The following is a 20,129-nucleotide window of genomic DNA, read 5'->3' on the forward strand; positions in this document are numbered from 1 at the left end:
TAATCAAAGATGAATGAAACAGATAGGCTTGAAAGTTATTAAAATCAGTCCTCATGAAATTCCCATTTAAAAAATTTTATCAGAAAATTCATAATTTACACTCACAAATTAATTTTATAGATCGTGTCATTTCTTCAGTGACTCATGCACTTTAATAAATTGCTTCTAAAATTTTATTGATAATGAATTTGGCATCACGGGTAAAGACTTGTGATAATGAAAAATGAATATTGCGTTTTGTTTTGATTGAAAAGAAAGTAAACAACAGTTTGTTGGTTTCTTAAATTACTTTTTTTCTTTCAGTTTTCAATAAACGGAAAAATCTGATATTCACAATTAATTTCTATTTTCTTAAGTGTAAAGAAATTTGACTTGTTACAGGTTGAAAATTTAAGGTAAATAATTGAGAAAATTTGACAAGTGCTGTCGTTTTTCTTCTACTGTTTCTATTGTACATTTATTATCAAAAATTAAAAAAATTCACCATATATATGAAAATGGTATCAGATATTTTTTTATAAATATAAAATTATCTTCTCTCTGAAATATATTTATTACTAATTTATTGTAACTTAGTTTAGTAATAATACTTCAATTTTTTTTTATTTCAATGTCTTGAAAAATCATTACCTTAATGAATGGAAGGTTGTAAAATTGTACTTAGAATAAAGACTACCTACCAATAATTTATATTTTGTTTATTTAATGCTTGCTTGTTAAACATTTATTTGTGAATGTTATTCTCTGATTTTGTTAGTCACTGATTGAAAATTAATAATGTAAACGATGTGTTTGAAAAAATAAGAAAGCATATTTTGCATCTTGCTGTTATTCATTAAGACAGTATTTGTTTTGTTTTTTTTAATCAAAAATCAGGGTTGAAAAAGCAGCTAATAATTAATGTTCTACTAAGGAAACAGTTGGGTAAGTAAAAATCATCAACATAGTTGGGAAATCAGCTAAACAGTATTTTTGGCTTTTAAATTTGCAGTTGATTTTAATTAATTTATTTTAATAATGCTTACTAAACGAACGATCTTTATATCTGAAATATTTTTTTTCTATAGAAGATGCCTTTACTGTACTCAGTTGTTGCCCATGGAACATCAGTTTTAGCCAAATATGCCAAATGTGTTGGTAACTTCTCTGAAGTGACAGACCAGGTGCTTGCCAGAATATCACCTGAGCAGCCAAAATTAACCTATTCTCATGGAAGGTGAACTGGAATTTTGATTATTTTCTAAACCATTTAAAAAAATTATTGTCTTACTATCTCGAAGCAAATTTGTGTTTTCTCATTATCTGTTTAATCAAATTTTTTTCCAGCTACTTATTCCATTACATTTATGAAGAGGAAATGATTTATCTGTGTATTACTGATGATGTAAGTAAATTCTGTTTCTTTTCTTACTTGTTTTTTCAAATGTTTTAAATAATGGAGTTAAAAACTCTTGAAGTTTGTTCGATTTTCTTGCGATAATGTACTGTTGGTAAAATTTAATTATCAAAAATTAGTTATATAATACTCTACTTTTCCAATTTGTCAGTGCGGGCAATTAAGTCGCCAATGCAAAGTCACTGGACGCTAGTAAATTTAATTGGGATTTTTTAATTGATGCCTATTTCTTTTCTTTAAAAACAGTTTTCCTGCATCAATAAAATAGAAAAATAACCAAGGATAATTTTTGCAGTTAAAATTTATGGCTATTAGCAAAATATCTCCAAACTTGTTTGAGCAATCAGAATTGAGCGCATATCTATTTAGGATATAAAATAATTAGCTTATGATTTTAGAATTTTTTACTTTTTTAACTAAATAAAGATGAAGTATACTTCATTGTTGCATATGAAGCTAAACAGCATGAAAAGGGACAGATAGTCTGTCTACAGTAAGAACTCCCCTAGCTATTCATCTGAACCCATGGTGGCGACTATTTTAACGAGGTATAATTATTTCAAGAATTCTACTTTCTGACTAGTCGTAAGCTTACTGTAATTAAAAATATCAATTAGTGATGCAAAACTAATTGGTCAAATCTATGTGAAAAACAAATGAAAATAGCAGTTATCCTAATTTAGATATTTGATATACTTGAGACACATAGGTACTGCATGTTTGATCTGCCTTTGGATTTCTCTAGTTTGATATGAAATATTTTAAACTATTTATTATGTTATGCTTCATTATGCAAAATCACTAAGTATTAGTGCCAAAAAAAATTTTTTGTTTATAAAATTCAATAAATGATTACCTTTTACACAATTGCAGAATTATTTTATTCATAAAACAAAATTACTGAATAAAACAAATTTACTGTATAGGATAATTGGATATTGTTTCTGAATAAAGTTTTCTTACATGTTACAACATGCCTCATGAGGTGGACCAAGGTACCATGTTCCACCCCATTATGATACTGTTCAGTGACTTTTTTTTTTTTTAAATTAATACGAAAAAAAATTCCAACTGAACAATTTAAAAAAAAAATCATAAATAGAGAGGAGAAAGCAATTTGTCTTATAGGAAAAAATTAAATACAGATAATTTTTAATGAAATAAAAAATATTGAAAAGCTTGATCAACTTACTTATTCTTACCAATGTTGTTACTTACTTCTTACTAATATTGTGGACCCACAATATTAGTAACAAGCTGAATAATTTAAAGTCAAACATTTATAAATAAAGGCTTCACATTGTTGATATAAAATAAAGTGTTTTTGGGGGGTAAAAATTATAAAATAATATTTTTTTAATATTTTATAGCATTTTGAATTAATTTAAATCAATTTTGAAAACTTTATAATATAGTTTTGCATATTTTTAATTGAATAAATATAAGATAAAAAGAAATAAGTTTTGTTTTACCTTTTTATATCTTTTTCATTTATTTATTTTTTTTAAATTTATTTTTATTTATAAAAATTGTTTAATTATATAACTTATTAGTAACACTTATTTTAAAGAAAATTTGTTCCATATTAAAACTTAAATTTCAGATTGCAATTATTTATCTAATCATAGTTAATCACAATTTTAATGACATAATTATTTTAACATTTTAGGACTTTGATCGTTCTCGAGCATTTGCTTTCCTAGTAGAAATCAAAAGAAGGTAATATTGAGTTTTCTTTTATTAATATTGCATTTTATAAGGTTATATATTTATGAAAAATATCAACTTTGCATGTTAACTTTTTATGTTTACTTTTTATGTTTTATAACATTTACCTATTGTTATACTAAACTACCATTCTATATTATACTTTTAGAAAATTTTATATTATATTTACTTATACTACCATTATTTATATTCATGTTTTACTACAACTTATCCCATTATTTTATGATTATTATCAATTATAGAATAATTAGTAATTTTTTATGCATTAATAAAATATTTCTGTGATAATTATTAAGGCATAATTTATTTTAGATAAATATGTTTTAAAAAATCAAATGCAATAGTTGTTGTTAAAAGTTTTTAATAAGTGTTGTTTAACCCTTTCGCGACGGGAAGCGTGAAAACACGCTTACTGCTAAGGCTAGCGGTCTCTCGCGTGTGTATCTCCAGGGCCGGAGGGTTTTTTGCTGTTAAGCCTAATTCCATGAAATTACCGAAATATCAACGCGTTGTTTAATATTGTTCTGTAGAGTATTTAAATGGCATATGCTTTATATATATTTCTATGAATACTTTATTTACTTAAGTTATTTCTTGTTTAAATATATATTTTACACATTTTATTTTCATTATGTACTTATTATTTAATAACATTTAACATAAAATATCTGAAAACTAAATATATGACTTAAAGTTCTTTTTTCGTATGAAAAATTTTAAAGTAGAGATCTACAAGATCTAACTATCCACTAAAAACTAAACCGAAAATCGAAGGAGCGAAAAAAAAACCTCCCCTGCTTACTGTAAACAAATACCACGTGCGAATTTAAAGAGCAGTCATAAAACATTCCTTACCCCTGAAAACCATGTGAATGTACTCTCATCTTGAGTAGAAGGTCAAATCTACATGTATCTGAAACCATATGGGCATACAATGCCATCTTCTGGAAGAAATTTTATTTTTTAAAACATTCTGAAACGCTGGCACAAATAAGTGACGGCCGGGGGTGAGCGAGAAAACACTCTGGCATGCGAGTGTGTGGGCCAGGAAGTGAGCGCATTTCTTGCTGGCATGTATATGTGACAGTCAGCGCGAAAGGGTTAATAAGTGAAATTTATAATTAAAAGTAAGAAATATCATTAACAATTGAAAAACGGGTACACTGTGTATGAATTTATGTTATAATTTGAATTTATATTATATTATAAAACCTCCTCTGTTTGGGGCCACATTTGGACAGCAAGGAATTTTCCCATAAGCTTTGTATTGTAACAAACCTCCCGATCAAATGCACTAAAATGTAGATAAGGAAACACTAAAAGATATCAAAGCAAAAAATATTAACAAAACATATAAATCGATTCAAATGTGTTCGAAATATTTGTAAGTGGTTCTTGTCTAGAGAGCTCTTTTTGACAATCTCTAAAAGTATCTCGAAAATCTAATTTTGCAGTCAGCCTGCACTAAAGTTGATACAACCAATGATTTATTTTTAGAGTCAAAAGTAAAATTCGATAAAAGAGTTATTTTAGAACAAAAACTACCTTCTTATTTTTGTAAAGCAAACTAATTTTTATGACGTCCGGTGGCTGAGTGGTGGTTTGCGATCCCGTGCCGCAGGTCCTGGGTTCGATCCTCGGGCCGGACGAGGTTCACTCAGCCGTTAATCCCTTCAGTGGGTCGATAAATGAGTACCGAGCATGCTTGGGAACTAAACACTGGGGGTTTTGCGTTCGGCTGACGACCTAACCGGAACATCTGCTCCTGCACCCCACAGTCCAAGGTCAAGAAAACTGAGATGGGCACATTGGGCCTTGGCCCTCTATGGGCTGTCACGCCACTGAGTTTAGTTAAACTAATTTTTATCATTAAATTAAATGAAAACTTGAAGAAAACATAATTGTTTATTTATATAAAATAGTTCTATCATTCATAATTGGTAAATTTGTTTTTCACATAACTTTATTAGTAGGGGTCATTTTTATCAATGCTAAATTTTATTCATCGATCTGGTTTTCATGGCACAAACACAAACTGTATTTCCGCTCCAAGAAAATTATATTGGGTAGAATTAAAATCGCTTTTGAAAGATCGCATACCTTTGATAACATTTTGAAGTCAATGGTGGTAATCCCTAAGAACGACCAACTTCCATTAACGACCATTTTACTGTGGTACGTAAAGTGATCACTCCTGAAAGTACAATTACTGTACAAGTTTAAATAGACCGTTTCAATTGAGGAAACTATATTTATGTTATTCATAGTATGAAACTAGTTTATTTAAAAGTTTTCCTGTCACTAATTACCTATTCAAAAGTAGGCGGGAAAAAAAGTTTTACTGCATTTTCGAAATTTCAAGTTTTAAATTTCAATGCATAATAATTGGATTCTTTTAGAAATTTTGTTCATCTTTTCAGATTTAAAAATGCGTATGGAAATAGAGCCATTACTTCATTCCCTTATGCTTTAAACACTGAGTTTTCAAGAGTTTTATCAGCTCAAATGGTATGTGACATTTTCATGGCTTATAATTTTTTCATTTATTCTTTCTTATCAATGTTTATTGTAAGTAATAGTTTTTTTATGAGAGAAGTATCACTTTAAAATATGAATATCTTGTTTAATGGTAGAAAATAAAATTTGTGGAAATTTGTTTCCAAATTTACAAAAACTACTTAAAAAATTTCTAGTAACTTAATAAATTCTCAAGATATTCGAATCTGATTTTTTTCACAAGCTACCAAATACAATTCAGAACAAAATTATAAACAAATAAATAAATGCTGTTGTTGTTGCTTATCCTCATCTGGCCTGACAAAGTCAGACCAGATCTATGAGCTCGTTGACCTGAATGAAATCGAAGACCGAAAGAGGAGTATAGTTGATTTCTTCCCAGAGAAGACCAAGACAGTCCAGGATATGATAGGCGGAAGCTGGGTGTAGGTGGCAATTAGGGCAGAGGGGTTAGGTTTTAGTTCCTTCAGAAAATAGTAAAAAAACCTGTTGACCAAAATTAAATGTTTTCTGCATATGCGCAGTATGAATGGATGACTTTGAATATTGATACCTTTCACAATTCTTAAGGATTTTTTTTTTGTAAATTTTAAAATATTTTTGTTATTAATTAAAAATTGCTCAAAATTTTGTTTAATTTTGTTGAATATTTCTGCATTTATAGTAAGAAACATAAGATAAAAAAATTTATGAAAATATCCATATCTCCTAAATATTTTTGCTAAGTTTAGGAAATTTTGTGTAATTTTTTAGCCAGAGTAATTTGATGCAAGTTACAATCTTATTGCTGTATTTTTTGGTATAGAATGTTCAAAAATACTAATTTTTGTTCGTAATGTATTGTTGGTCCCTTATACCTCTCTTTAAACTTTATGGAAATGGATGAGAAATCGCATGACCGAAAAACTTCCATGTTTTTAAAATAATTTTCTAAATATTTCTTGGGAAATATGAAAAAATTAGTTAGTGTTGAAGGGTTTTTCCACAAATTTTTTCCAATCCCTGTATATATATATATAATGTAACTCAAATCAAAGAGAAAGCAGATGTGATATTGCGGCAGTTAACTTTTCAGTTTTATTTTATTTTATTTTTTTATGTTTCTCTAAACAACTTTTATAAGTATGTTATTAAGTATAGTTTATAATTTCAAAATTTTGTTTTGTGAAACTCTTGTTTTTAATATTGATCTGGAAAAGTAATAAATTATTGCAAAGCATGATTTTATCATGCAATTATTGCATTTCAGTTAACACATTATATAAATTTCAGTTCATAACATTATATAAATTGTTGGTTTGTGATTTCTCTAGAAAGAAATTAATTTCTCTAAGTACACTGACAAAAAAAAAAAAAAAAAAAAAAAAAAAAAAAAAAAAAAAAAAAAAAACAGAAATTGACCAATGCAATTGTTTAACAATATGTATGTATAAAATTAATCTATTATATTTATGTTTCTTAAAAAAATAATAATGTTGCTAAAATTAGTTTTTTTTGTAAGAAATTTAAATGTTTTTTTTTTTCTTTTTTGTAAAAATTTTTAAAACATAATTATTATATATAGGTAGAATTATTTGTGTTTACAGATTTAATTCTGATAACTGAGCAAATTTTTTCCCTTAAGTCGTATTACTTTTTTAAAATTCTTCTCAAAGTTTTAAATACAATTTTTTTATATTAATGAATTCTTTTAGTAGCTGGAAGATCATACCCCCTGATGCTGAACTTGCCAACCCTCAAAACTGCTTTCACAGTTCCTTTCAGATTAATTTGAAATTCTCGCTCATTGCATATTTGTGCATTATAGTGTTTGCATGAGTGGAGTACACTTTACAAAATGAACCTCTAAATGTATGCTACATATGTATCCTGTGTAACATATCTGCCAACATTCTGATCCTGTGTAACATATCTGCCAACAATCTGATTTCGCTGGAAGATTTTTGACTTTTCAAATATTTTTTTAATTATTATATTAGGTAACAAGAAAAATAATTTGTAGAAAAAATATTAATACACAAAGGTGTGGTAAAAAAAAAACTGCAGATAATTGCCCCTGTAGAATGACAATGTCATGGTAATGTGATGTGAAGTGAGGGAACAAGTTGTTTATCTTGTTTCTTTGCTTGTGGTTCTTCTTGTTTCTTTGCTTAACCATCTTTCCAACATTGCTGTGATTGCTCAACTTTTATATTTCGATTTAACTTCTTCATTTATGGTGATGATGTTAGCATGAAGTATTTCTTGAGTGTCACTTACTTATTGGAAATATTAAGAAATTGGAATCTCTAAAACCTTTTTTTATCTTCCATAGTTTAAATATTTATACTTTTAATTAAAAGTCTATTTTTAAATAACTTCTCAATGATTATTTTTTTTACTTAAACATTAAATAATAGTTAATCTAATTTTTTTGTTTCAGAAACATTTCTCTGATAGTCGTGATGTTGATAAACTGACAAAAGTTCAAGGGGAAATAGATGACCTGAAAGAAATTATGGTTCAGAATATTGGTAATTTCATGTAGTACTTTATTGAGCATTAGCAATTGAAATCTTTTGCGGCTTCGATTTAGTAATCCTTGCCGTTTGTTATTATTTTTGTTTCAAGCAAATTTTGAAAAAGTAAAAGTAGGCTGATTGTAAAATAAAATATATCTTAATTATCACATTAAGGTTTAAACCGATTCATGTTTTCATCTTAATGGATGAATCCTTTAAAAGAAAAGCTTAACTATTATTACGGCCAAATTCATTTGTGACAGATATCAGTGGGGAAAATTTGTTCTGGGTTGCTATGCTACCTGGAAAATCGGAAAAAGCTAGGGAATTCAGAAATTGTCCAAAGAATCAGAGAATTTAATATTTGTTAGCCAAAATCTGGAAAAGTCAAAGAGTTTGATGTGGCAAATGCCAAACATGCTATCTTTGTACTAACATTTCTCATGGAATACTTCTCCTACACAAGAGTTTCATTTTCACCCATTTGGCATGGAGTTAAATTTCACAGATCGTAGCATGTCATGGTTTTGTGACTTCAAAATTTAAAATTAATTTGAAAATCTAAAATGTAGCAGATACCCTGTATATTTTTTTATTTTTAAAATTTGGAATTTTATGTAAATTGACCTGGAAAAGTGGGAGAAAATTTCTTCATTTTTGAATATGAATCCTGTAAAAATGAAAAAATTTAGATAATTTTCCCCCTTTCTTATCAATGATTTTAAATAAGTTTTTACTTCTGATTATAATATATTAACTTTATTACAAAGCAAAAGTTGTATATTTTGTAAGGTGTTTCTATTCATATATGTATAATGCTCGTTTCAGAAAATGTGGCTAATAGAGGCGAAAAGCTCGAGTTGCTTGTAGCCCAAACTGATAATTTAAATTCTGCGGTATGTATTTCTCATGTATTTTTATTTACCTTACTCAATATTATAATATACTGTGGAATGTCTGGTTTAATATTTTTTTCTTTTTGTTTTTTTTTGTTATGCTTTTGTTAAAAAGAAATATTAAGTATGAGTCATTAATAATTTTTTTTTTTTTAACTTGTAATTTACAAGTTTTTGGAAATAAATGCAATATTTATGCCTGATATTGAATCAGAAATTAACACTGAGAAAAAAATGTAAAATCTAAATTTTTTTAAATAAAAACTATTAAGATTAGAAATATAATTGTCTTAAGGTAACACTATGTCTGACATATTTTACTCCTATTTGTGAACATCCTTTCAAATGTTAAATGCAATTTAAGAAAAAAAATATTTATATAGTCATTAAAAAGTGCATCAATAAAATAGTAGGAGGCTTCAACTTTAAAGCCAAAGCTTTTTGGCTTCACAAATTTTTCAAATAATATCTTCCTTAGAAAAGAAGGGGATGAGAAACATATTGAATTCAAAGTTGTGAATAAAATTTTAATATGGTTAACCTTTTATTGCTCATGTTCATGATTTCTAGATAGGAAGAACAGTTAATTGCATAATAATTACTCGGAATTTTTTTACATTATATTTAAATCAATTATATTTAAGCATTCACTTAATTTTTAAATTTTATCTTAATTTGCATGTACTGGGTTTTCCAAACATGTCAATTTAAGAGAAATAAAAGTGTATAGTTTGCTATATTCTGCATTGGAAACCATAAAACTATTCTCTTGGACTATTTAATTGGATTTATTCTATTTTTTCATTAGACTATTTTAAAAATTATGATTCTCATGTTTGCAGACTTTAAAAGCCTATAAATTTTTTCAACCTATTTTTTTGTTAAAATAACTCTTGCTGTCATTTACACTCCAATTTTTAGGATTTTTCATGAGTTAAAAACTTTTTAAAAAATTCAACATTGGATGTTAGGGAGATAACATAATATGTTATGTCCTTTTGTGCCAGTTAACAGTTTTTTTTTTTAAATTTTTGAATTTTTAAAAGCTTGAGCTAATTAAATTTGGGGAACTGTAAATGATATTGAGAGTTATGTTGGCAAAAATCCTTAGAACTACTTGATTTTTTAACTAAATTGTATGCCTTTAAAATCAACAAATGCGGCATTTTTAATTAATGGAGTTGTCTTATTAAGTGAAATTCTAATAAAAATATTATAAATTTTTTAGTGTGTGATATTATAACAAATTTTACTTAGTTTAAATAAGTTAGATTAAACCCAATTATTGCACTAATAGTCTTTAAATGACTGTGTGGGTATTATGAAATTATTAGTTAGTTGTGGTTAGTTATTATTAGTTGTTATTAGTTATTATTAGTTGTGGGTATTAGTTTATGAAAACTGTACTAATGCCATAGTAATTAATGGATATTTTAGTTTTGATAAATACTTGTTTCTTCGATTAAAATGTCATAACTAATATTGAAGTTCTTTCATTTTTCTAGTCAGTTACTTTTAGGAAGACTAGCAAAAATTTAGCTCGTTCCATGTGTATTAAGAATGTGAAAATAACAGTGATTACTATTATTGTTTTTTTGGTGAGTAATTTCATATATTGTCTTAATTTTCAGTTTTTTTAAATTTTTTTACTTGCTATGATTGTGCTAATATATCAAATCCCTACAACCTAAATACTGTTTTCTTCGGAATTGCTGACATTCTTAGAATCCAAAAAGTGTATTTGCTTTCTTCATTTTTTATAAAGGGAAACAAACATATCTCATTTCTCTCTATTTATTTATTTTCCTAAATAATAGATTACAAAATAATAATTGATGTTCCACTTTTAGTAAAACATTGCTGGAGTATAAAGCATTAAAAAATAATAGCTATTTCTGGAACGACAAGCACAATAAATTCAACCATTATATTATTTTCCTACTAAATATTTATATACACATGGATAAAAATTGCATGAAAATTATAATCAGTCTGCACATTTTAATTAGACATGTAACTCACATGGTATGATTTAGTTTTTTCACATCAAGATTACTTTGGTTATAATCAGCAATAAGTTATAAAGGTATTGTTTACTTGTAAAATATTTCTTTATCCCTTATTTAGAGGTATTACATTTATTTATCACACATTTTTTTAGTTTCAATAACTGAAAAAGTAGTGTTTCCTTTTAATGAAGTAATATTTTGATATTTCTCATTGCCTAACATTTTATGAAAAATATATTTAAATAAGCATCTAAACGTGCTGATAGTTTTACAATTCTTAAACAGTTAATGACTCACATGTGTTATCTTTTATTATAGTCCTTATTAAAACTGTGTTCAATCTACATATGCAATTAAAATATTGAGTACAAAATTGTGAAACATTGTTAGGCATTAGTACCCTAGCTAAATTTTCTCTTTGGTGATCAACATTTAACAATTTTTTTTATAACCCCAAAATAGAATTAAATATAAATAAAATTTCTTTATGAAGTTGCAACTATAATAAGCCAAAATTATTTGGTTTAAATTTTATATCAATTGATTCAAAAGTTCCATCTGTGGAATAAAATCTGTGTCAATACTATAAAAATATTAGGATCTTTTAATTGAAATTTTTTTAAACTTTGATGTAAAATTAGTTTAGGGTTGAAAACAAAAGTGATTGCCTAGCAGTTCTGAGCTTTTACATTTCTGATTCCTTTTTAGTCCCCAAGATATTGAATTGCAGTTTGGCTGCCCTAAAGAATCCAGATTTTTTTCAGTCAAGCATCACATACCAACTTTTACAGTTTGTCGCGGAGATTTTTCTTGAATATTTAAAATAGGAGAAAATTTTATGCTCTACTACTTTATTTTTGGTTTAATAAATTTTATGTGCAATGATTTTGATCACCACTACATCAAAACATTTTAAACAAATATCTAAGATCTGGCACAATTAAAAAAACAATTAAGTTTAAATTAAGCTTAACTTTTATTTTATTACAACCTTAAATATTGGGGGTTGCGAGAACTGCCATATTAACATTTATGCTGAAGTCAATTTTCTTTGGTAGTATTTTGGTGAGTCAGGGTGGTAAAAAGTAATGACCAAATTTGATTAGAATGTAATAAATTTATTAATAAAAATTTAAAATTTTAGTAAAATTCTCTGCTTTTTTTAGTATTACCCAAATTGTTTACATTTTTTTAAATAGATTTTTCTTTTGCAGGTTATATTGTACATAATTGTATCAGCATCTTGTGGTGGACTGAGTTGGCCAAACTGTGTTTAAAAATAAGCTTTTTGATCAAAATAAGAACTGTTTATTACTGTCCTTGTATATATAAGCATTTTATATAGAGTATGAAATATATGCAAAAATAGAAAATCTAAGTTTTTAAAGTTAAGAAGGGTTTATCTATTTTTGCTCAAAAGAATCTTTCATTATTGTATATGGATAATAATAATATGTAAGTTTACTGCAGCTTAGCGAAAATTTTTCAATGTGAATCATTATATAATTTGCATACTAATTATCATAACTGATATTCTCAAACGAAGTTTAAGTTTTTACACTTCAGCTTCATGTTAGCAATCATGAAGCTGATTTTAAATTATGATTGCATTATTTTTAAAATTTTGTAGTTTACCAATTTTATACGAGCAGTTTTATTTTTGTATCTTTAACCCTCTGAGCATTAGTCACAGCTTTTTTTAAACTTTCAGATGTTTCTGTGTCAAAAAATTGGTTTCTCCATGTTATTGAATCAGAAAAAAATGCACAACAGGAAAATTTCTATGCTATTTCATCTAGGGGATCAACCCCTTGGAGGGTTAAAAAAAAAAAAGCTTGCGGATCATTATCTAATCGGGTTTGCATATGAAACTAATTTTTATACTTTCGTTAACGATGCATACTTACTTTTATTCTCTATTCAGGTTTAAAACCAGGGAAGCTTTGGTTCATTACCTTAGCATATGAAGTAATTAGTCTTATGTGCCTGGAACGGTCAAATGTCTCAAATTAGTTGCCCAGAGTTAGTAAAAAGAATTAAAAGCATGCAAAAAAAATTTCTTATTAAATTACTTCCGTATTTTTAAAAAAAATTTAGCTTTTTTAATTAATATAAGGCATAAATAATAGCTATTTTTGATTAAAATTGAACACTGAAATGCATATTTTGTTTGTATGACATAAATTACTCTGAATGCATTGAAAGCGATTAATAAACTAAATGCAGAACTGTTTTATACCGGTTTTTAAAACTAGAAACACATGAATCTCCAAAATTGTGCAGAACTTTGTTTATAGTGTATATTATATTACAGAAATGCTTTGTAATAACTAATGATTTAATAAATGCTGTACTGTCAAAGTTGCAATTTTTTTAATGTTTAATACTTGCAATGAAGGATCATGAGCTATTTTTTATAGAAATTAAATGGCCAGGGAAAAAAAGTAGTTAAATTTTGTTTACTTTTACACTCCTCTCACCTTCAAACAGTAATAAAATGATTAGATGTAGAAATTCACCAGAAACTATCACTGTCGCTTCATTAAATTATTGCATTAAATAAAATTTAGATTTGATCATCATCAAGAAAAATTAAAAAGTACTTTTTTTGAATTTAAATTTTTTTTTTAACAGAAATATATTTGCACTGAAACTGCAAGTTTTTTTTTGTTAAATAAAGCTCGGTTTTTAATTAGATTAAAAGAATAAATATTTCTATTTTTAAAAAAAACATTAATAAAATTTCTCAACAAAATTTCAATTTATAACCAAAAGTAAAAATATCCACATTGTTAATTATTTCATATAAACAAATGTTTTGGTCAATATTGGCATTTAATCTTATGGTGCCTCAAAAATCATTCAATTTAGTGGGTGACAGTTTTTAAAAATCAGTAAAATAAAATATGAAATTTTAATATTTGTTCTCTTACGTATTGCCTACTTCTTACTTATAATCTAACCTACATCTAATAATATTTTTCATCTTAAATTGATTGTTACAAAAGTAATAAAATTTATTTCAATGCTGATCTTTTCTTTCTTAAGAATCTTAAGGAAAGAACGAAATATTTTGTAATTAAATGCTACTCAATAAATAAGCTTATCTTTCTCATTATTTAAGCAGCTTAGAGCATGCATCGAATACCTACACTTTTGGAAATATCTTAAATTTAATTTTCTAAGCACTTGGTTCAGATGTAGCTTTTTATATTTATGATAAATCCCCCAAATAATAAAGAATAGCACCTCTAAACTATAAAAAACTTTTATAAAATTTTTTTTATTGTGTGGGGAATTTAAAAAAAAAAAAAAGCATTATTTCATTTTATTTTCAACATTTTTGTTTATGAAATTGATTAATTTGTGCAGCGCACAACTCCTTTAATCTCAAAGAGTTACTTAAAAGCAGGGCTGTTGAGAAAATTTTGAATTTTCGTGGAGTCAGAGTCTCAAAGATTTGCTCAATTAAAATCGTGTAAGAGTAAAAAGAAATGTTTGTAATCTTATAGAATTATTTGGACTGTAAAATTATAACTATGCAAATAAATATATAATTTGAAAGAGTTATAGGGCACTTGTTAAAATTATAGTTTGTCACAAAATTAATTTATCATATTTTGGATTAGAATATCATGTTTGATTAAAAGAATATCATGTTCAGAAAATTTTTGGAACTATTGAAAATCACACTAGCCAGCATTTCTCTGCAAATAATATATAATAATAAAATATTCAGTCATATATATCATAAATTGATTATCTCTTTATTAATTGATTAACTTTTTATACATAAATTAGAAAACCAAATTTATTTAACTAGGTTGAAAATTTACTTAAAAAATAGTGTGTATGAAATTAATGTATTTATATTTTTCAAGTTCATGAATAGTCACTAAAAAATCTTCTTGTCATAAGCTGTATGTGTGGCTCATAATGATTTCGCACTTGTTCATTAGATTACATCTCGTCTTTCTTTCCACTAAGCAAAGTATACATTGGGAGCGTTTCATAACAGGGCTCGAAAAAACTCAGAAATTTTACCCGTCCCCGAGGACGGCTTGCTCGACAATGTACCCGTCCTCCTTTGAAACTAACCCGTAACTTGTAAATAAATAAAAATATAATTTTCTCTTATTTATTACAAACATTTATATAAACTGCACAATGAATTAGTAGTTACTAGGATTACAAATAGTAGGATTAAATTATACAGTAATAAAAGAAATACTAGGTTACTAATAGTAACCTAGTATTTCTTTTATGAAAGAATTTAAATGACAAAGGTCAAGTTATCTGGAATGTCAATTTATCTGAGGGTACTTAGTTTTTTAAATGAATCAAATAAGACGTTTGCCAGTTGCACAATCTCGCTAATGATTTTTTTGAGGTTTCTACACATAAATCTGAAAGGGGTTTTCCATTTAGGTAGATGTTCATAATTGCGTTTAACGCTTCTTGTTTAAGACCAGTACGTAATGTGTTTTTTTATAAGTTCATTGCTGAAAAGCCTATTTTAACCGCTGCAGTACTCCCAGACAGAGAAAACATCAATTCCACCATGCGCAGTATGTTGCTGTATTGTGGGTCATTTTGCTGCATTAGGTCTTTATAAATAGCTTGGGCTCGGAGGGCTGAAGTTTTCTGGTGTTCAACGATGTTATGTATCTTAAATTTTAATGTCACAAATTAAAATTTATATATATATTCCAACAAAAATTAAAAGTGTATCACGAATATTAAAGGGAAAATGGCCGTCCGCGCGGACGTCGGATTCGAGAAATTCGTTGTCCGCGGGGAATTTTTGACCGCCGTGGACGGGTGGTTTTTCGAGCCCTGTTTCATAATATTTTATGCTGTCTACACTCTTTATTACGACCTCCTTTTACAACGACCCATGCATAAATTTCATTTCCTTTTTCATGGACATAATGTTATTTTTTCACCCACTAGATTGCTCACACCAAACCTTTCATTCCAATATTGAATGTTGATCTTGTAAATATCAACTTGGAAATAATAGGTGACAAAAAATGTTTCGTTTTCAAAACAAATACTTCAGTGAAACAAATTAATCATTAGGTTTATCAATTTTTTTTTATTTTAAAAAAGTGGTTTAGTTGAAACCCAAACCTCACATTAAATGTGAAATATTTAGAATTACTTTTGAATGAAGGAGTGACATACAACCATTCAATCTGAAATTATCATAGGTGGTCAAGTCTAAAGTTTTTAAGTTATGAGTAAATATTTATTGAACATAATATAACGAACTAGTATTATAATGTCCAATTTTGCTTTTGCGAAAAGGGACATTATATTGAGTGTCGACGGTATATAAATTATACCTTTTATATATTTGTTTCAATTGTTAAAACTTTTGTATTTAATTTGTATCTCTTCAAAACAAAGTTTAATATTTGATAAGAAATTTGTTTTTCACAATTGTGTATTGAGAGTTTGCTTTATTGAATGCACACAAAATCTACTATTTTGAATTTAAAAATTGGGGTTGAGATACAAACCGGAAAATTTGGTATGTTTTATTATATATATTTTTTTAACTTTAATATCATCAATAAAGTTTTTACTAAGAGTTCAAATAATAACTCTATTTCTGTTTTTCAGAAAATTTTTCATTTCTCAAAAATTATGTAAATTTCTTTTTATTTATGTATTTTAATGCAGCTAAGAAGTTCAGTTTTCCTAATGTTTTTTTTCTTCTTTGCTTAAGAAGTTTAACTTCCAGCATCTGAATCAATCAACTTGTTTTTTAATGTTTCTAAACATGAAAATAAAACATTACGATGATTATTAATCTGTTTCTTCTTGATAATATACTTACGAAGAAATTTTTCAGAATCGGTAAGGTGGTCTGTTTCTGTTTTTTAGCCAGCAGAAAGAGTACACAAAATATGGCAGCTGAGTCAGAAAACAACATTGCGCTATAAAGAATGCATTGAAACCTGGAGTCAATCATATTGAACGAGGAAATCTGGTTGATTCTTTAGAAAAAAAGTTACTGCAACCGATTCACATAAAATTATTCAAGTCTTTCCAAAACCATGAATGTTTCAAATACACTGATGAAAACAGAGAAAGGAATATTTTTCTTTCTTTTTTTTTTAGAAAAAAAAGAAAAGGAAAGCCTAGCCTATACGCAAATAAGGTATCAAATGATATCTTGTAATAAGGCATCAAATGTATTGATGTTCCTGTTCGAAAACCACCAGTTTATCTGCTTTATTAAAAAAAAAATTATTAAAAATTCTTTCAACACATTTTAAGATAAACTTTGTATATGAATACATAATCTGTGGAAAATTAACTGAGACTATATCAAATCGATTCTAACTAGTTACACCTTATAATTTGTTTTTTTACAGTTTTTTGCAAAACCATAGAATTTTTTTAAAAATTAATTTACTGAAAGACTTTGTCCACCAAACCCCGTAATTGCTTTTCATTCATCATTGAAAATCAAGAGGAAAGAATCGTTTTAGTCAATTTTTTTACACATTACGATTGGACTGCATTTTGTCAAATCAATAACATCAAAAATCCAGACAGGGGGGAGGGAACATTTCAGTTAGAAACATTTGTTTTTTAAAAAATATGCAGCTTCATAGCTAATTATGAAAAATAGTTTCATTAAATCACTTCATTCAAATGACTCGTCAGAAAAATGAAATATTCTTTGTTCATCACAGACGTTCTTAAAAGGATTCCCCTTAATTTTAGAAACAAAATTCTCTGACTTCTCCAGTTTTTTAGGAAATTTTCAACAAAATTCTCAATAACGTTTTTGATGTATAAAGAAATTTTTCTTTGGATTATATATCTTTCTTTTTATTAAGAACCAAAATTATTTCATGCAATGTTAAAATTTTAAAACATAGCATTTATAAAACTGCAAACATAGTTAGATTTAAGAAAAAATTTGAAACCAAAAATTGTTAAAATTAGAAATAGTATTTTTAATAAAGGAATATTCAATCCAATGTTAATAATATAAAAAAAAAAATTAACCATGTTGCAGCCGATAGATGTGATTTTATTAGATATTAACTTTGAAACTCAATTATTACTTACTAAACTAAAACTCAGCGGCACGTCAGCCCATAGAGGGCCAAGGCTCTGGGGTGCAGGAGCAGATGTTCCGGTTAGGTGGTCAGCCGAACGCGGAACCCCCAGTGTTTAGTTCCCAAGCACGCTTGGCACTCATTTATCGACCCACTGAAGGGATGAAAGGCTGAGTCAACCTTGCCCGGCCCGAGGATTGAACCAGGTACCTGTTGCACGACAGCGCGAAGCGCTACTGCTCAGCCACCGGGCGTCATTATTACTTACAATTACCATCAAATTTGATAGTGGTTATTTTTTAGGTTTGTTGTAAGTTTTTTCCATGTTTTGGCGAAAAATTAGATTATTTCCAGACAGTTCCCAAGTATCCCTTTTAAAATCAAATTTTCGGATAATTACAGATTTCTTTGATCCCTTGTAAATCTGTTCTAAACCTAAAATTTCAAGATTCTTTTTTCTAGAATGTTAAACAATTGAATGTTTAAAAAAATAAAAGAAATGTTTCAAGCAATAAATTTATAAGATTCCTTACATACACGTTTTTGTTGTTAACAACTAAAATATTGTTTAAGAGGTCAAAACAAATGTTGAGACAATGGAACTGTAAAGCTCAAAAACAAATATTCATCGATAATATATCAAACATTATTTATTTTGAAAACAGAATTATATACTCTATAAGCATAGACTAAGCTCGAGTAGCTTTGTGAAAACAATTATCAAATTAATTAATTTTAAGCTAATAAATAATACAGCTTATTAACTGCTTAAATTGCTGCTATACCATATTAGCGTTATTAAATTGCAACCGAGCCAAACTGATCAATGTAACTTTTTATACCTATGGTAGAACAGTAATTTACGAAATATAAAAAGAGAAAATCAAAAGAGGCCTTGGCGGAATGCTACGAACTCACAAAATCATCATTTTTGCGTGAATAAGGACAATAAAGTTTAATGAAATTGTATACAAAAACGATTTGTTACACTTAAACAATTTTTTCTTTTCAAATTTGCGTAAATTTTCTTGACACAGAAAATAATTTTAAGAGTGGCAAAGTTAAATGCATTTCAGATTTTTTTTTAATACCAAGATCGATTTTTAAATATCAAGACTGAATAATTATTACACAAATTTATGACATAGTTTCTTTTTTATTAACTCTGTTGGTTACACTTTTACAACTATCGTTTTTTGTACAAACAAGGTTTTAGTGTTATATCTTGTACTCTAGCACCTTTTTTATTTTTCTTCATTTTCTTGAATTCTAGAAATACAAACAATTTGTGTTCCACATCCTATAGAGAAAAAAAAAAAAACCTTTTTTAGAAACATTAAGATTAAATTAAGTCATCAAGACGTTTGAGGTTTCATACTCTTAGAACTAAGGAAAATTAGTAAAACATGTATGATACAAAAAAAAACCTTCATAAACAAAATTTGCTTATTTAAGTCCATGAAATTAATCAAAACAATATTTAATATATTTTATTAAATTTTTTGAGTATTTTCTACAGATACATTTCCTGAATAAGAAAACATTAATCAGATACATGCATAGCATCACTAATTACTAAAAACATTAACATAATTTTGGTTTTAGATAAAAAAAAAAAAGTTAGTATACATTATTAGTTAGTATAAAAGTTAGTATATTAAATTAGTTAGCTAGTATAAAAGTTATTATAGTAAGGGGTCATGGTACCCTTGCAACATTTTTTAAAAATAAAGGTATAATTATTCATTTTGTGGATGCTTTACATTAGGGGTGCACAACCTTTTTGAGTGAAGGGCCACTTGCACAGCTGATTGGCTAACGAAGGGCCGCACATGTATTTAGACATGTTAATGACAAATGTAGTAATGTTTATTTAAACATTAGCATTCTATTTTTTTCATCAATAAACTCAGTAATTTATTTGTAAAAAATTAAAGGTGTTCAATTATTAGAATTCATTCAAAAATAGATTTATTGAAATAAATAAACATTAAAGAAAA

General features: G+C 27.1%; 1 protein-coding gene across 2 annotated transcripts; it reads left to right on the top strand.

Annotated features, from left to right (window-relative positions):
- The first annotated feature begins 21 nt into the window (after positions 1–21).
- LOC107447543 (vesicle-associated membrane protein 7) lies at positions 22–13,408 on the top strand. Of its 2 annotated transcripts, none has more exons than XM_043046017.2 (9): positions 22–257; positions 1,068–1,216; positions 1,327–1,384; positions 3,066–3,115; positions 5,545–5,632; positions 8,064–8,154; positions 8,971–9,038; positions 10,544–10,636; positions 12,262–13,408. In XM_043046017.2, the coding sequence occupies exons 2-9, from the start codon at positions 1,071–1,073 to the stop codon at positions 12,322–12,324; spliced, it is 657 nt and encodes a 218-aa protein (XP_042901951.1). In that variant the 5' UTR covers positions 22–257; positions 1,068–1,070; the 3' UTR covers positions 12,325–13,408. The 2 variants fall into 2 exon arrangements, with proteins under 2 accessions (XP_042901951.1, XP_042901950.1); XM_043046016.2 differs by having other exon boundaries at positions 122–395.
- Positions 13,409–20,129: the final 6,721 nt, after the last annotated feature.

Source organism: Parasteatoda tepidariorum, chromosome 7 (assembly GCF_043381705.1).
Source record: "Parasteatoda tepidariorum isolate YZ-2023 chromosome 7, CAS_Ptep_4.0, whole genome shotgun sequence".
NCBI lineage: Eukaryota > Metazoa > Arthropoda > Arachnida > Araneae > Theridiidae > Parasteatoda > Parasteatoda tepidariorum.